Below are 17,377 nucleotides of genomic sequence, written 5' to 3'. Positions count from 1 at the left end.
GTTTAATAAACTTATTCTGTGTGGTTTGACTTATGGCTATAACTTCTGAATCCGATGATTGAGCTAAACTCACTTGTCGCAAATTTATCACAAAAACTTTACGCTTGCATAACAAGACCAGTTTTCGGAGCATATGTTTGCCAGTAGCTACTGTAAGCCGAGCTAAAACTGAACGCTGTTTATATTGGTTTTGTGGGTTAAGGTCAAGAGGAAGCTTTCAATTTCATAACTTTCGCACTTTGGTTCGAAGTTTTGGGGCCCACAAACGGTGGAATGGTGGAATGCAGTATACCAGACGTCGCATTCCGGAGGTTGCCCTGAAATGTGGTTGTTATGTATCCGTGACTGGTGGGTGACTGATATCGTGATCGTCGTGGTCGTCGTCGTCGTCGTCTGGTGGGATTTTCCGTACGTTCGAAACGAATTTCGACGGTATATCGTGTGTTGGTGGTTAAACTAGAAGTGAGGTGGAATGGGTAGTCGTTTTTCGTTGTTTTCAGATGATGAAGCCGTTTTAACAATATTCAAGGTTACACTTCGACGCTAATTTGTACCGATTGTTATTGCTTCTTAATATTTTGCTTGTTTTGAACTTGTTTGTATTAAATTTTTGTATTTGATACGTTCTCTTGAATTTTATTGTTCATAGACATGATTGCGTCTACTAATAATAATCCATAAAATATGATAGTTAATCGTCCCTTGGTATCCTTCATCATTTTCGTGTTGGAATCGGTTCTCAGTATCAGTAGGATCATAACCTTATGGATATTGAGTTGACCAATGTAAAGCACATGCTGTACAGTTATACAGTAATAAATTATAAAGCTTTAAAATCTAGACTCCTGAATACCGTCGTAGCCCAATATTACTCTGCTTATAGCTCAATCGAATCGTAATCAAAAAAGTTCAAGAATACATTTAATTCAATCTCTGATAAAACACTCTGATCAGTAGCTCTGCCGACATCATTAACAAACTTTATATCTATAAGCACAACATAAAAGTCGTAAAATCGCAGTCAACAGATTTCTTGAACTACGCTCGGCAGTAGCCAACAACTTAAACAGTATCCACAAGCATAGTACAGCGTTTTACTTTAATATATGCTCCGTGTTGATGCTTTCCCCAGCGGAGTCAAACCAACGTAAGACTTCCTCAAACTCGAATTCAACAACGAAAGTAGAACACAGATACGGCACAATGCTGCAATGCACTCGTGTTTACTGAGTTACGGTAATGCTTTTTTGAAGGAATAAATTAATGATAAACTCAAATTACAAATTCGAATTTCCTGAACTGAAACCAAGGAAGAGAAATGCCCACTTTCACAGCGTCAAATGGTTGGTGACTGAGCATTTCGACGGAACAGATTTCGCTGAAAGTTTTGTAATTTGTATACAGTGTATTGCACGTTGGTGCACAAAAGAAGGAATGACAGCTGGACAATTTTAAATATTCAACCTTTATCTGGACAGAGGCTTTATTATTATGCATTAGAACATTTATTCAGCAACATCTAAATCTGGCAATTTTATCAAACTTCAAGGTTTGTTAAAGGCTGTCTTTGAATCTAAAATAAAGCTTAACAGAGACTTTTCCGCATTTACTGCGGACAATAACTTGCTGGCAGCTGTTTATTGACTGAAGTGATCGAAGTTGCTAAAGTAAACTCCCAAATGGTCTTTGAGCAAACTTTAAATTCTTCAAATCAGCCTTCTCCCACAAACTGTAAACACTTTTAAACGACTAAAATATTTAACTCTTTAAGGCTACTAAAAGGTTTTAAAGAGGAGTTATAAACATCATAACAGTCGAAACCTTGTCAGATCATTTCACAGTTCAACTGCTTTAGGTGTAACACTATAAAGTAGCAGATAAAGTAGCACGTGTTTATGGACCAGAAAATGGCGATTCAATTCTCGAATCCTATAAAAGAAGCTTAGAATTTGCCGCCCGCGAAATGAAAAATATTATCAATACATCAGAAAATTTAAATCCCATCCACTACATACTGTGCGAAACACAAGAATAGTCCATTTTGTCTAACTCACCCCCTAAATCCAGAGTAAAACCTAATTAAACCGATTAAAACTAACTCAAAGGCCGCACAGTAGAGTAGTAGAGCTACAGTAAAGCAAACGATAACATATTTTTCGACATTGAAATGAAATGCATGTTTTACTCTTTCGAGAAAATAAAATCCGGAAAATTGCCCTCACACCAAACCTGTGTAGCTTTCGACTGGTAATACGGTGCAGAATCTTGTTGGTAGCAGTCTGGTAGCATTTTTTGAAGATGAAAAGCAAACGGTTCTTCAAAATATTATCGATGGTAATATTTAGTGTCAGGCTTGGCATACACTTTTCGCTTCGAGTTTGCTCTTTTGATTACTGCATCTCAGCCAAGCAAAATTTGAAAAAGTGATGTATGGGGCGTTTGTAGGATTTGTTATTATCTACAATATTGCTGAAGTAAGCATTACTGTACATTTTGTATTTATGGCGCTATGAGGCTGCTACCCTCTTGGTAGCAAAAAGAGCGCTCTTCTTGCTACCAACGGCATTGCTGCGCTACAGCGCCGTAAATACTAAGGATAAAACTTCACTTTCTTCAGCAATATTATAGATAATTACCAGCTCTACAAATGCCCCATACACGACTTTTTCAAATTCTGCTCGGCTGAGCAGCAGTCATCAAAAGAGCAAAATCAAAGCGAAAAGTGTATGCCAAGCCTGTTTAGTGTTAATTTTAACACCAGGTTTAAAGAACAGCAATGGAACCTTTAAATTTATGGAGAAACACCCCCATACCATCACCCTGGAAACATTCTGGAACCTTTGAACAACCAGTGTGTACCGAGGAATATCAGAAAGATGTGCTGCATATTCGATTATTTTGTTGCTTGTGGTGATCCTGTAGCAGGAACATTTTTTTCGTTCGAAAACAGTTGTTTTTTGACAGAACTTTTGGAGCGTCTTAGTAGAATACGAAACCTAAAATTAAATTGAAAAGTTTATTTTTTTATTTAATTTCAAGTTGTTTTTTATATGAAATCAATCGAAGATCATCTTTCAAAATATTCCTCATGGTTGACTGCAAAATTCCAAGTTCCTTAACCATCTTACGTCCAGATCCAGACACAACCGGTTTTTGTCGAATTCGCTTTCTTACTCGTTTGAGAGCTTCCAGTGTCTTTATAGTGCATTTACATTAAACCTTATCTTACTGTCGATCGTAATTTATTTATTTACTTATTTAATTATCCATTTATTTATTTATTTACTAGCTGACCCGACAAACTTCGTATTGACACAAATTATACTGTGTTGTACATAAATCGTGAATCTGTCCCAATCTCGAGTTAAGCTAGTTTCTGAGGAGCTCAACCATAGATAATTCATTTTGGCAGTTACGTCACTATGAAAGCATGGATAGTTTAATTTACAAATTTTCAATTTTTCCTCACAGTAAAGTAGAAAACAATCCCCCCGTTACTTAGCCCGATAAAATAAAGCGGATAGCACTTAAATATTCGCCGTGATTGTGTAACATTTCTCTGAATACCATTTCGCGAAAACCTTACGCGGAATGTACCATTTAACGGAAAACGTTTTCGTGGAAAGTACCACTTCGATCCTCGGGGTGATCCTCTCCTTACCCGTTGTCGCTCGTTCGGACCCAACTGAAGGAAAGTAATAGAGGTCAGTAGACCTAGGAAAACAAATAAACCTAGACTGAGGTGATTTGTGCAGGGGACTACCGATAGTTTTTGGTGGTCTTGTTATTGTCTGTTATGTTTTATGAAAGAGTCTAAAATTTCTCGAGTTTGATCAGTTTTTGAGTTGCGCAAAAATTTCTGTTTTGTTTGTATGAGAGTCCTTGTTCCCTTACCACAGGGGTGAGGGGTCTCAAACCGTCATAAAAAAATCCTGCCTGCAAAATCCCCCACTTCCCAAATTTGGTTCCACTTGCTTGATTAGTTCTCTAATCATGAGAAAGTTTGTATTTCATTTGTACGGGGGCCCCCCTCTTATAATGGGGGGTCATAATTCCCCTCCCAAAGAGGGGAGCGGTCTCAATTCACCATGGAAAAAATATGCCTCAAAAAACACACGCATGTCAAATTTTGTTTCATTTGCTTAATTAAGGCTTGTTCGCGACAAAATCTGGACACCTCAATTTTGCAATAAAACAAATTTGCTAGAAATTTAATCCATGAACAATTTTTTATCATTTACGTGTGTATCGTTAATTATTATCAATCAAATTAATTATTAATTATTTCGTCTGCATGAAAAATTGGCGAACTTTAGAGTTTACCCTTGCCATGAAAGTCAGTGCAGACTTGTTGGCACCCAATTTAGCTGCGTTTGTCTAAGATTTTCGAAATTTATCTACAGTTGTTGCTTGTTGTTTGTGCTGGCACAGCTCTCTCTTCACCAAAGCCCAATACCGCTCGATGGGGCATAACTCTGGAGAGTTAGGTGGATTCGCCTCATTCGGTACAATATGGACTCCATTAGCATCATACCATTCCAAAACATCTTTGGCGTAGTGACAAGATGCCAAATCAGGCCAAAACAGCGAGGATACATCATGGCTGTATAGGAACGGTAACAATCGTTTCTGCAGGCATTCTTCACGGTATATTTCCTTGTTAACCGTTCCCGTAGTGATGCAACTTTTGCTTGCTCGACCACAGCTGCATATGGCCTGCCAAACTAAATATTTTTTGGGGTACTTGGCTTTCTTCTTTGTCCAAAATGCTCTGCAACGCCATTTCGTTTCACGCCAGTGTAAAAAGACATACCAGGAAGCTGTTTAAAGTCTTCTAGGGCATACGTTTCATCGTCCATTATAACGCATGGAAACTTCGTTAAATATTCGCGATAAAGCTTACGAGTGCGTGTTTTGGCCATCGTATTTTGCTTATCATTACGGTTTGGCACAGTCCTTACCTTGAAAGACTTCATGCCTTGTCGTTGCTTAGAAGTGTGCACGAATGTTGACGACATTCTTATTTTACGAGCAATGGTACGCATAGAAAGATCTGGTCTCCTCCGTAATATTTGTTTTACCTTCGCATCCTTGTGGTGGTTCCTTAGATCCGTTTTTGTTCCACTTCCCTTCTTCTTAGCTGTTGTCAATCGAGAATCGAACGATTTTAAAACACTGTGAACAGTGCTTGGAAGAAATCCAAGTTTTTGGGCAAGTTTTCTTAACGAGAGATCCGGATTTTCATTGCGACCGCACACAATTGCTTTTCGTACCTGCTCTTCTTTCGACGCCATTTTACACTGAGCGCTTGTAATATAAACAAGTGTCATATTTTCAGAAACAGACATACGTCTACCACTCTGCAAAATATTTCACTCATTGTTAATGTATTTCCGAAGCTGTGTGTGTTTAGGGGTGTCCAAATTTTGTCGCGAACAAGCCTTAGTTCTCGAGTTAGGAAGAAATTTGTATTTCATTTTTCAGAAATCCATTTTTATAGGTATAGATTGTTTATTTTGCCATCTTACCTGGTCATCTGGTCAGGGGATGGGGAAAAGCCCCTTTAAGATAATTTCTAGACAGAGTCAAACATATTACAATAATCTTTTTATTCTAATCTTAAAATTATCAATGGACAAGGAAAAGTCAAAATGTACACACTTAAAAAAAAGTGCCGAAATCAGCAAAATTTTACCGAGATTTGGACAGCCGAGCGTTCGGTAAAATTTTTTATGATGCCAAACGTTAGTAAAGATCCGTAAACGTCGATTTGCAAAACTGAAATTTTTATTGAACGCTCGGCTGTCCAAATCTCGGCAAATTTTGCTGAGTTTTTTAAGTGTGTAGATACATAAAATTTAAAAATATCCCACATCGCCCTTATGGGTTCGTTTTGGGCGCATTCAGTGCGCTGGTATTGCAGTCTCAGAATGTCCAAGTTCTTAGGCTTCTAGGTTGGATGTTAATAATATTAATTCTTGATAAAATAAAAGGCGAATCAATTTCCCCTATCAACAACTTTGCCACAAAAACTGCTCTGGAAATGTTCCGTCTTCTGCCCAAAGTATTCATATCAAGCAAGCGGCAGCTTTCAATATATTGGGGTTCGCCAAGGTGAACGTCTCAGCGCATGGCGCAGGAACCTTAATTGAATTTCTTCGATTGTATTTGACCACACATCCGTGTATAAACTCCATATAACAGCTGAAGTTTCCAGTACAGAGCGGACAAAGCAAAAGTACAATACTCGTAAACAATACGGATCAGTAAAGTCTTTGGCAACTCTTACGATAAATCCCAAATATCTGTTCGCTTGCACAATTATATGGGAATAATGATTTCTAAAGGACAATCAGTATCCAGAAATACCCTAAGATCTTTTACTACTGTTACTCTATTGATTTGTGCTTCAGACAGAGTATATTTCCAATGAATAGGGTCTTTTGCACGTGAAAATGAGATCACAGAGCACTTCGGAACACTCAAGATCAGTAGGTTTTGGGAGCACCAATCATGATCCTGAAAGTCATTCAAATGCTGCTGCAGCTCGATGCAGTCTGCCGTCGAATATACGAAAAGGTAGAGCTTGAGATTGTCGACATAGATAAGATATCGGCCTGATGGTATAACATGGCAGACGTCGTTAAAAAATAATGAAAAAGGTAATGGTCCCAAGTTACTCCCTTGAGGTACGCCCGAGCAGTTTGTGTGCAGTTGTTTCCTATTTTTACAGATAGAATTCGGCCCACAAGGTACGATTTAAACCATTCTACCACATTATGTGCTCTATTTAGCCAATAAAATAAAGTGATCTCTACGACCAAATGCCGCCTTTAAATCTGTATAGTTACACGTCATCGACCTGGCTCCTCCTTCCATACCTCCTGTGCTAAGTTTGTTGTTGTTGTCCTGCCTGGGAAGAAACCATGTTGATCCACCGAAATATATGTTTTGCCCTCCCGTAATAGAATGCCACCAATTAGGATTTCAAACAACTTAGAAGCTCCGCTAAGAGCCGTAATTCCACGATTCCACGATACGTTTTGTTTATCGCCTTTCTTAAAGATGGGAAACATGATCGATTTTTCCCAACGCATTGGTAATATCACCTGAGATAGTGACTGGTTGAAAATTAATTTTAGTGGAGTGCAGGCAGTTGCACACTTTTTCAGCACAATCGACGGCATTCCATCTGGTACTGCTGTGATAGAGGACTTCAACTTCTTCAGTGCAGTAAGGATGTCTTCGTCCGAAAAACTAATATTTCCAACATTCAGCCCAGAGAAACCAGTTTCGCAACTCTCGGGTTTCGTAAAATTTAACGCTCTTACATCATGTAACTCCTCAAAAACTACCTGACAAGAGTTACTGAAAGTGGTTGATATTTCGTTATCAACGAGTAGTTCGCATGCTTCAAAGGAGTTACCGTGCGGTGAGGTTTCTGCATTCACGGAAACAAGATCAAGTGTTCGATCTCGAATTTCTAACTGTGGAGAGATGAAGCATTTTTAACAAAGACATCCCGTCCAGCAGCGTCATACCTGCTCTTAAGATGGATGATTCAGAAGGATCGTGAATCGCGTGGCCGATGGGTGTGCTTTTTCAAACAAGGCTGGGTTGGTTGTAGTCACTAACTAGTAGATGGACTGCGTTGTGGTCTAAAAAGTTTGTAACGTGATGCGCAGCGTCCATATGTTTCTGGACAACACTAGAATCAAAGGAGATATCTGGTGGTAATACCATGGTAATTCCAAAATCCTTAATAAAGTTGCAGCGCTTTATGTTGTTTTCATGCATCTTGTATTTGAACTGATGCGGGTTACGAAGGCGATTGAAAGTTTCTCTTATTCACAGTCCTACTAGAAAATAATCCTCTTGTAAGCGTTACAATAATAGAAAGCTCCATTGATAAATAGCGAAAATAAAAGAGATCTCAGATTACTTCCCTGGGAAGCACCAAAACACTTTAGGACCTGAAGCTCCAATCTTAACGCAAGGTGATCGATTTGTCAAATTGTATATAAACCAGGTGATCAATGATCTGAAGATTTCGAGTTTCTCTAGCGTACTTAACAGAATTCCACAATCTACTCGATCAAATGCTACCTTGAAATAAGTGTAGACATCATCAACGTAAATTCGGTCAAATTTTTCACAATAGATCGCTTTGGATAAAAACCGTGCTGAGTAAATGTAATTCTTACAAAAACTTTTGAACAGCAGCATGAGGAGGTGATGCCTCTAGAATGCCGGACGGCTGTCCTGTCATCTGTCTTGTGAAAAAGGAACAGAAATGAGGATTTTCACAGGAACATAAATGCGGAAGTTCGCTCTCTTGCATGATCCTACAGCTGAATAATTTCGTGAGTGACGCAAGTAACACGTCAAACTTGTATAGAATCCGTCTGCATGAAATGTCAAAATCGTCTGTCACCGCCACTGTCGCTCGTGGAAAGCCTACCCCGTAACATAGTGACAGATATTAATAGTTTCCCATAACACCCGCCAGTGTCAAAAATGTCGCGACGATCGTTTCTACGTGCTGGCCAAAATTGACGCACCTTCGATTTCCAAAGGAAATGTTAATTTTTGTTACGTTAAATGTGAACGCAAAAAGCTGTCTGGACAACGATTTGAAAAGTGCGTATTGATTATTTCAGCATTGTTTCATATTTTCGGTAAAACTGTTTGAATTCTTGGTGGGTTGTTTGATTGATTTGTTTACAAGATAAAAAGCGGTATTTATTACAAGATTGTCACTCTTGTGTACGAGTTGTCTGCTCTAAAGTATTTAAATATAACCTGTTTCATTGAAAGTTATCCGCTGCGCAATTCAAAATGAAATGCTCTTTTATGATTGCTGGATCGATTTTGTCGTTAACAGAACAAGTTAAGCAAAATTCAAGAGTAAATCCAAGCAATAGAGATCATTGCAGTTGTACAAAAAACACTCTGTTACATGACAGAACCAAATAGAGCATGTTATTATGACAGAAGAACCAGTTATGCTGCTATTGTCATTACCACGGAAACGTTTTGATGCTTGACATAATGTTGTCAGTTCGTAAAATACTCTATTGAAATAATAAACCAATTCAGATCTTATATGCACAAGAGATTTTTTGCCAAAACAAATGATAATAAACTCTTTCTTCGATATTTACGCCGCTTTCAAACATCTGTCGTGAACCATGAACCAGCAGTTTTAGGTACGTTTGATTAGTATGGGAGCTGTCACATTGTTACCGGGTTGTGGAAAGCTGAATAGAGTGACCAAACTGATTATTATTCGTGCTTTGCTTACCTTCTTGAAGCTTTTGCTCCTGGTTAACCGTGTGAATTCGGAACCTGCATATTTGGAAACCGTCCGCATTCTGCGATCCAATTCCTAGATGTTAGACTGTGCGTACATCCACACTAAGAAAAGTCATCAGAATAAAGGAAGGGGTCCTTTTTGCTGCCAACGGGGTAGCAGCCATATAGCGCCATAAATACAAAGGATAAAACTATACTTTCTTCGACAATATTGTAGATAATAATTAACTCTACAACTACCCTTCACACTAATTTTTCGGATTCTGTTTCGCTGAGGCGCTCTAGTCAAATGAGTACATAATAAGGAAAAAACCGCAAATAAAGCCTGCTTACGAGACAAGCTACTACGCGCAAAACTTGGTTCCTCCATTTCGACGCAATTCTCCAGTACCTCTGGTGTCCCGCCAGGTAGCAACATAGGACCATTGCTGTTTTCGCTATTCTTCAACGACTCTGGTTCGACCGTTCGAAAATTGAAGCATTGTAATTCATTGTAAAATTCATCCAGCTTGCTCTGGGTATCAAAAAAGGCGTAATACCTAGAACCTTCAATCGGTCAAATCTTTTCTTCCAGACTTTTGTCTCTACTGGATTTTCGTGCTTCGCAACGGACTCTACGTTCTAGCGGCTTACTGCAAATACCATTGTATCGTCTTCGGATGATAAGGAACCCGTTGTGTTGGAGCCTTGTCGAAAGGTTAAGAAGTTCCATTTTTTATGTAGACTTTAGTCAGATAAGGTAATAAAATAATAAAAACATAAATAAAATATTTCAAAACTTACCACTGAAGAAGCTGCTATAAAATAAAACATGTTTTCATGTTCCAAGTGGACCATATTTCACGAGTCGGCTGAATAAATCCTTACCCACCCACGAAGTGTGCAGAATGATTAATAGCAAAACAGAAGGATAAGTAGAATTAAATACTAAAGGTACCAGTGCTAATGTATTGCGGTTGTATTTGATATGTAATTCATTTATCCGCGGGCTGATATTGGGACAGGCTTGATTTCTTTTATGAACTGCGAATATCATTCATAAGTCATGATTGTATAATTTCTTCTTCCGTCCTTCACTATCTAAAATTCAAATATTTATATGTATTCATTCTAATTAGGTGAAAATTTTAACATTAAAACTACTGAAAAATGTGTAACTATCGATAAATTTCAATCCTCCAATAAGCTTGTGCAGACATTATAATATCATTTATAATTTCAGATATAACCTAAATTATGATGTTAATTTTGCACTATGTCGTTGATACCTGACATACAAACACAAAAACCAGAAGCAGAATGAAGCATTTCGTTGTTTTGTTTATCATTATCCTGATATATTATGGCATCTAAAACTATTCGAGCAGCATCTTCGAAAATCCGAATGCATTTCCATAAGCATGCAAAACGTGAACAGGTTCATTCACACGAGTAGTAATGCAAATTTAACCGATGCTCTCCGTCATCAGATGCAAGCTTTCGACAAAGCTGTCGGGTGTCAAAAAATCTGATTCTTCGGAAAATATAAACAGACCGATCAATTCACGAACACGTGTTTGAGTAGCTATAGTAAAACGTGCTGCGCTTTGTGACTCAATGCAGAAACTCCTCATAAAACGTTTGAAACGCATTTAGCAACATCTTCCACCAACATCCTGGATGGAACGATACCACACCTGCTATCGTAAGACCAAATTAGTATGCATGCAAATTTTTGCCATATATAACGTCAGTCAGTGCCATTGCCTAATACACTGTGAGTCGTTGAGAACGGTCATGTATACAGTATAGCTCCGCTAATGTTCTGCTCCCACGATGCTAAACAAAGCACATTTGGCTCTTCATCTTGTTTTTCTTCTTCGATTCGAATTCTAAATTTGCACAATCAACTGGCTGTTACTGTTTTCACAATTTTGACAGAAATCCATTATTCCTTCATGAATTAAACGCTTCGCAGACTAATGCGCAAAACTTAGGATACGATGCCGAAGGCTCCATTCAGAATAAGTTTGGTATATTGACCTTTTATCCTCGTGTGCAGAACGCTGAATGGTGACATCACGACCCTCGGCACTCGACGGGAATTCGACTAGTCGACACCGAACACGCTAGATGAATGAAGCCGAATATCGCTGTCTGTGTGGCTGATGAGCCAAAATTATTCAGATTTCCTTACTTAACTATAAATTATGTGTCTAATTTTAGATTATCATAGATTTCTAACTAACGCTAAGCAAAAAGACGCACATGTTTCTATAAATTAGGGGATAACAACATTTTTGCATATTTAATTTAAATAACAATTTAAAATCCCTTCATTTTACCTTCCATACCTGTTTTAGCTAAATGGCCAATATTTCACTATACACGCAATTATCTAACGAGCTCCTACTTCTCTTTCTATTCCGCAGCTCTAATCTACAAACTGCTCACCAGCTGCCCAGGAGTGGAAAACATTTTCCTGCTGATACGAAGCAAACGGGGAAAGGATATTTTCTCTCGAGTGGAAGAAATTTTCGAAGATGCCGTAAGTATCCATTTGACAAATGCAGCCAGCATCCGGTCAAAACGAAACAGTTTGGTTCTGGCACCGAAATTTAGTTTTAGCTCTTTTCGTCTCTCCTTCCATCGGTAGATGTTTGATAAAATGAAGCAAGCCTGCCCAAAGTATGATCACAAAATCCGAGCCATCGCCGGTGACTGTATGCTGCCCAACCTCGGTATCAGCTCGTCCGACCGGGAGCTCCTCATAGAAAATGTAAGCCATTGGAAGCGTGTGTGCCAAAGTATCCGTCGTAAATTGATTTATTAAATCTAGATGTTCGACCTTCCCACCAAACGTATCCAAATCTAGGTAAATATCGTCTTTCATCTGGCCGCTACGGTGCGATTCGACGAGAAAATGAAAATCGCCATGCAAATCAACGTGAAAGCCTGCCGGGACATTCTGGACCTGTGCTACGAGATGAAACACCTCAAGTCCATCATCTATGTGTCCACCGCGTACACCCAGTGCCCGCAGAAGGAGGTCGATGAGCGGTTCTACGAGCCACCGATCGACTCCAAGAAGATGATCAGCCTCACCGATTGCGTTAGCGACGCGATGATGGAAAACATCACGCCAATGTGAGTATGCTACCCATGCTTTTGGGAGAAACTGTTTACCAGTTGTGCAAGTATGAAATGCAGATTGAAAAAATAGGAATTTGAATTAACAGAAATGACAGAAAGAGCGTAGCGAGTTACAAATATACCTTTCGGGTAATTTATGAATGCCGTGCGATTGAGTCATTTATTGAAAACTTCTTACCAGAAAAACGGCTGCTCAATTTCTGTAACCCTTTGTTGCAGACAAGTTGTTATCGGAAAATGCAAGTTTGGCGAGAAAACCGCATGCGTACAATTTCTTTCTTGTGAATCTCTTCACGATCTAGGTATTTGATGTGTCGCGAAAAAATATTAGGCTGTATAGGATAAAGCTTTGTCTTAAAAAAATGATTCTGAGAATTTTTTAAAATGTGCATGGTTTAATTCGATCAATCATTATGTTAAATTCTGCTTACTCATAATATGCCAGAACCTCTGGTTTTCCCAACACAAGACATCTGCTCCCTGTTAACGCCATTTGGTTCTGCTGTTAAGGTAGCAGATGCAAGCAGATTATCAAAACAAACCTACTTTTCATCCCTAGTAATAACACGATGCACAAATGACTTTCGTTTAGTAAACATTCGGTTTTTTAAACATAATTCAAAATGTGTTTCTGCTCCTTTCGATTTCTACTTGCTTCAAGTCAATAATAAGCTTCAAATGACAACCAAATGGTCAAGATGCCCAATCATTTATTTAATTGATCTGACTTCTCATCGCATGCAATGTTGCAAATCGTGCGAATTCAACGCTTACTACGCTCATTCAAGCGTAAAACAAACAGCCGCCGTTACTGTGTACAGGCATTCTACTACCTATACACTCGCGAACGCACAGCCTCGTAGCGTCTTTCTGCATAGTCCACTCACGAGGCAAATAACTCGTAAGCAGCAAGCTGCCCGTGAGGCCTAGTAGCGCACTGGGATACTGATTTTGACTTACTGTTTTTTTCTTCATCTTGCTCCTCCATTCTACTCACGGGTGGGAGTGCAAACCCTCGCGAGTAATCGGTTTCAGCAGCTTGGGCTGCAATAACGAACGAATGCGACGACCGTAGCTGTTAGCTAAATACAGCTCGCAAAAACTCGTCGCAGTGTATGAATAAATAAGAGCGAAAATCCGCAAGGGATGCTTATGCCGGCGTATTTGTTAGAATGAGTACGCGTGTGTGTGAGAAGTGGGCTTCGCAAGACTAATCACAAGATCTACAAAACGTAATTCTTCCATCTAACTCGGCCCACGGTCATTAGTCAGTGCTCTCTTGTGCACCCAGTATTTGCCAAATCTTACTGCAAATAGTCTGACCAACTCGCTCGTTGCATTCCTCTTCGTCTTGCTCCGATGCCAACACCATTTTGCGGCATTCCAGCAACATGTCCTACCCAGCGTATCTGTAACCATTAGGAAACATCATTCGAAACACCTTGTCAAGGTCTCCGGGATATTCGAATGGTTCCGATCCGCCAGACCACCTGATATTTTTACACTACGCTAAAACACATCCACATTATGCTGGACAGCTTTCCGGCAAATGCCATGGCTTTCGTCGGTTCATAATATCGTACGCGGCTTTGAAGTCAAACAACAGATGATGCGTACTCGGAATTCGTGGCAATTATGGAGGTAAAGAATTGGTTTGATGTAAACCAACATTTCATGAAACCGACCTGATAGCTAGCAACAAATCTATTCGCTAGTGGCAACAATCGATAGAAGAGGACCTAGGAATGTGCTTTCTAGGCGACATTCGTACGCTGAACTCTGCGAGATACGATAAACTTTTGATAGCATTTTCTTCATTCGTTATATCGATTGGATACCACTGGAACAAAAACGTCATGCGTTACACGAAAAGCATACGAATATTTCCCAAAAAAAATCACAGACCGATAGCTCCGTTTTCAAGCTTACAATCCAAAGTCCGTTTCCTACGCCTGAGTCTCTGCTTATTGTTCCGATCTGAATTACATCGTTGCTTATTTTTCAAGTACTACCACAATAGCTCCAACAAATGGTCGCAGTGGTTTAAGGCTTCTAAAAAAATGTTTTAAGAGCTGTCAGCTTTCAAGGTTCACAATTGACCCTTAGTCTTGCAGAAAATTAGTACTGCTGTTTTAAGTATCAAACACTAGCATAATTCGGGCAGAGCCCAAAAAATCACTTTAAAAGAAGATCTAAAAAGTCCGACTGATTTGCATCCGATGACTGCGAAGGCTATTCCTCCTCCTCTAGCAACATAGACTCGGAGTGGCCGGGCTCCTGAGCTACTCATCACCAATTTCTTGGGCGTCTCGAAGCTTGCAACTCAGTTTAAACCTGGTCAAACCATCTAGCAGCTTAGTCCCTCTATTCCTGGTTCCGGTGGGGTTCTAGAACAGCACAGATTTCCCTGAGAGTCGTCCGGCATCCTTGCAACGGACCGGCCCATCTTAGCCTCTCGACTTTCGCCAGGTATATGATGGAGTACGTTTGTATTCCATCAAAAAATAGTTTGCAATAGGCCCTACTTCCAGCTTAAAACCGTCGTTGAATCTCCTTACTCATATTATCGTGGTCGTGAATAGAGATCCCAAATATTTGAACTGATCAATCAACCACTTCCAGTTCATCGCCGTCAACGATCACTGTCCGTGGGAGGCATACGTTGATTTCTCTGGACCCTCTTCTTACCATATATTTGGTATTTAACTCATTGATTTGTAGCTGTCCAAGTACTATGGAGCGGACTCTATACAATAACTACTGTTTCCAACACAGATCGAATCAGTTTAAAATACAAGGCGCGCAATCAGTATGGATCATGGAACTCAGCTGAGACGCGGAGAATGAATCCACGAATTCTTCGAGATTTGGCAATGATGTGACTGTAAAGCTCCCGAAAGTTCAATTCAGAGTCTAGCATAACCCCAACATCACGTACTAGGTTTGTTCCTGCTACTTGTTCCACATGCGTATTTGTTATATCTACGTGTTTCATTTGTAACAACTGACAGTCAATGGAGGTTTTGATTACCCAAACAATTTTAAGGTAGTCGGCATATGGAAGTTTGCAACCTTCCGGTAGATATTGGCACACGTCGTTGAAAAAAATGATATACAGAAATGGCCCTAACTTACTACCTTATGGGACCCCTAAACGATTGAGGAATTCTTCAGATTCTACTGAGCCCAGTTTTAGGCACAATGGACGATCAATCAGGTATGACTTGAACCAGTTGGCAGGGTTTGTCGACATACCCAGACGGTCAAGTTTGGCTAGCAGGATATGGTAATTAACTTTATCGAAGGCTGCCTTTAGGTCCGAATAAATTGCATCAACTTATAGCGATGAGAGCTATACGAGGTGGTGACGGTAGATATGCCAGGGAAAAAGTTTCTTGATAATTAGTATCTCAAAAAGATCATGATCAATTTCTTTCAGGAAAGAGGTGAACTAGCCGCAGGCTGAAAAAAATAAAGAATAATAATAATACTTAATAATTTCTTCTAACATTTTGGAAAGACTGCACGTGATAATTACAGATTCATAATAGATCTTAAAGGCGCGCAGAGAATGTCGGCGCATTTTGGATTCCATTGGATGACTTGCCACCGATTTAATCAGATTTGGCATGCCCAACACCTTTGAGACACAGACAGGTTCAAAAACAATAATGTTGCTTTCGTACTAAAGGAAAATAATCCTTAAAAACACTCCAGAATTCCACCCTATCGAGTAATTTTGGGCCATCACGAAAGAAAACATCCGTAAAATCCTAAAAGTGATCGAAAATAAACATTAATTAAACTTGGGTCGGGTTAAAATTGCTTAAATGAGTCGGTCCTGTTACTACCCAAAACCTGATGAAAAGGGTAAATGACGAAGTGCTGAGATTTGGGTTGGGAGAAAAGGTGCAATAAAACAATAATGTCAAAACGAAACCATATTAGTAGTAAGTACTTCATTTGTAGAATGTTTGAAAAGAATTGGACTTTATACAACTTTCGTGTCAATGTAAGAGCACCAAACTCACAAGACGCAATCGCGGACAAGACATAAGGACATAACACTTATAACTCGTACACAATGGACATTGTGTAAGAGTTATAAGAGAATCGGACTTAAGAAAAACATGTTGTGTGAATCCATTTTTCCGAATGCTCTCTGTATGTGCATCAACATTAAATTTCTTATTGTATTTGAACGATATATTTTCGCCTAAAGTTCGCCTAATGGATTCATTACATAAAAAAAACATCGACTTTACTTGAACTTCTTAATTGACTTTCACTAGTTGAATGTAAAGGAAACTAATTTCAAATCACTAGCCCTCGTCAGAGCTATTCAATCATGAAAAAATCGAAAAACGTTTAAACATATTCTCCCATTCTGCCTGATTACTAAACTCAGAACCGAATACCGTTCACTTGTTATGCTATCTGCTTTAAACCAATTACATTAACGTTAAAAAAGACCATTGAACCAAGCTGAAAAATGAAACATAACCAGATAGAAACACAAATCACCAGAACCAATTAACGTCGAAGTGAGAAAATCACCATATGCTCTGTGTCAAACGTGTTGCTAACCTCCGAATCATTTTTCTCCTTTCGCATCGATATAGCTTGCTGGACAAGTGGCCAAATACCTACACATTCACAAAGGCGATCGCCGAGGACGTCGTACGACAGAACAGCCGGGGTATGCCGATCGGCATGTTTCGACCGGGTATCGGTAAGTAGCTGCACTCCGTCACGTAACCGATTATGGACCAGTTCGGTCGCAATTTGCTAATGAAAATACATGCAACCTCCGTATCTGCTAACCTTGCTGCCAACTCAAGCCAGGTTCTAGCTACGGATCAGTAACCCCTTAAGGCCGCTGCAAAATCTTTCAAAATCTCTTCTCTGGGTTCCCAGCCGAGGTTGACTC

At 39.4% G+C, this 17,377-nt stretch overlaps 1 protein-coding gene across 1 annotated transcript in view; it reads left to right on the top strand.

The window, feature by feature from the left end:
- LOC128735640 (fatty acyl-CoA reductase wat) overlaps window positions 1–17,377 on the top strand; it is a 62,485-nt gene that overhangs the window by 10,809 nt on the left and 34,299 nt on the right. Inside the window, exons 2-5 of the mRNA XM_053830124.1 lie at window positions 11,727–11,842; window positions 11,951–12,073; window positions 12,170–12,441; window positions 17,070–17,179. Coding sequence (XP_053686099.1) covers window positions 11,727–11,842; window positions 11,951–12,073; window positions 12,170–12,441; window positions 17,070–17,179 — 621 coding nt within the window. The remainder of the gene's footprint in view (window positions 1–11,726; window positions 11,843–11,950; window positions 12,074–12,169; window positions 12,442–17,069; window positions 17,180–17,377) is intronic.

This window comes from Sabethes cyaneus, chromosome 2 (genome assembly GCF_943734655.1).
Source record: "Sabethes cyaneus chromosome 2, idSabCyanKW18_F2, whole genome shotgun sequence".
NCBI classification, from domain to species: Eukaryota; Metazoa; Arthropoda; class Insecta; order Diptera; family Culicidae; genus Sabethes; species Sabethes cyaneus.
Note: the sequence above shows the minus strand (reverse complement) of the source record. Positions and strands in the feature narration are given on the sequence as shown.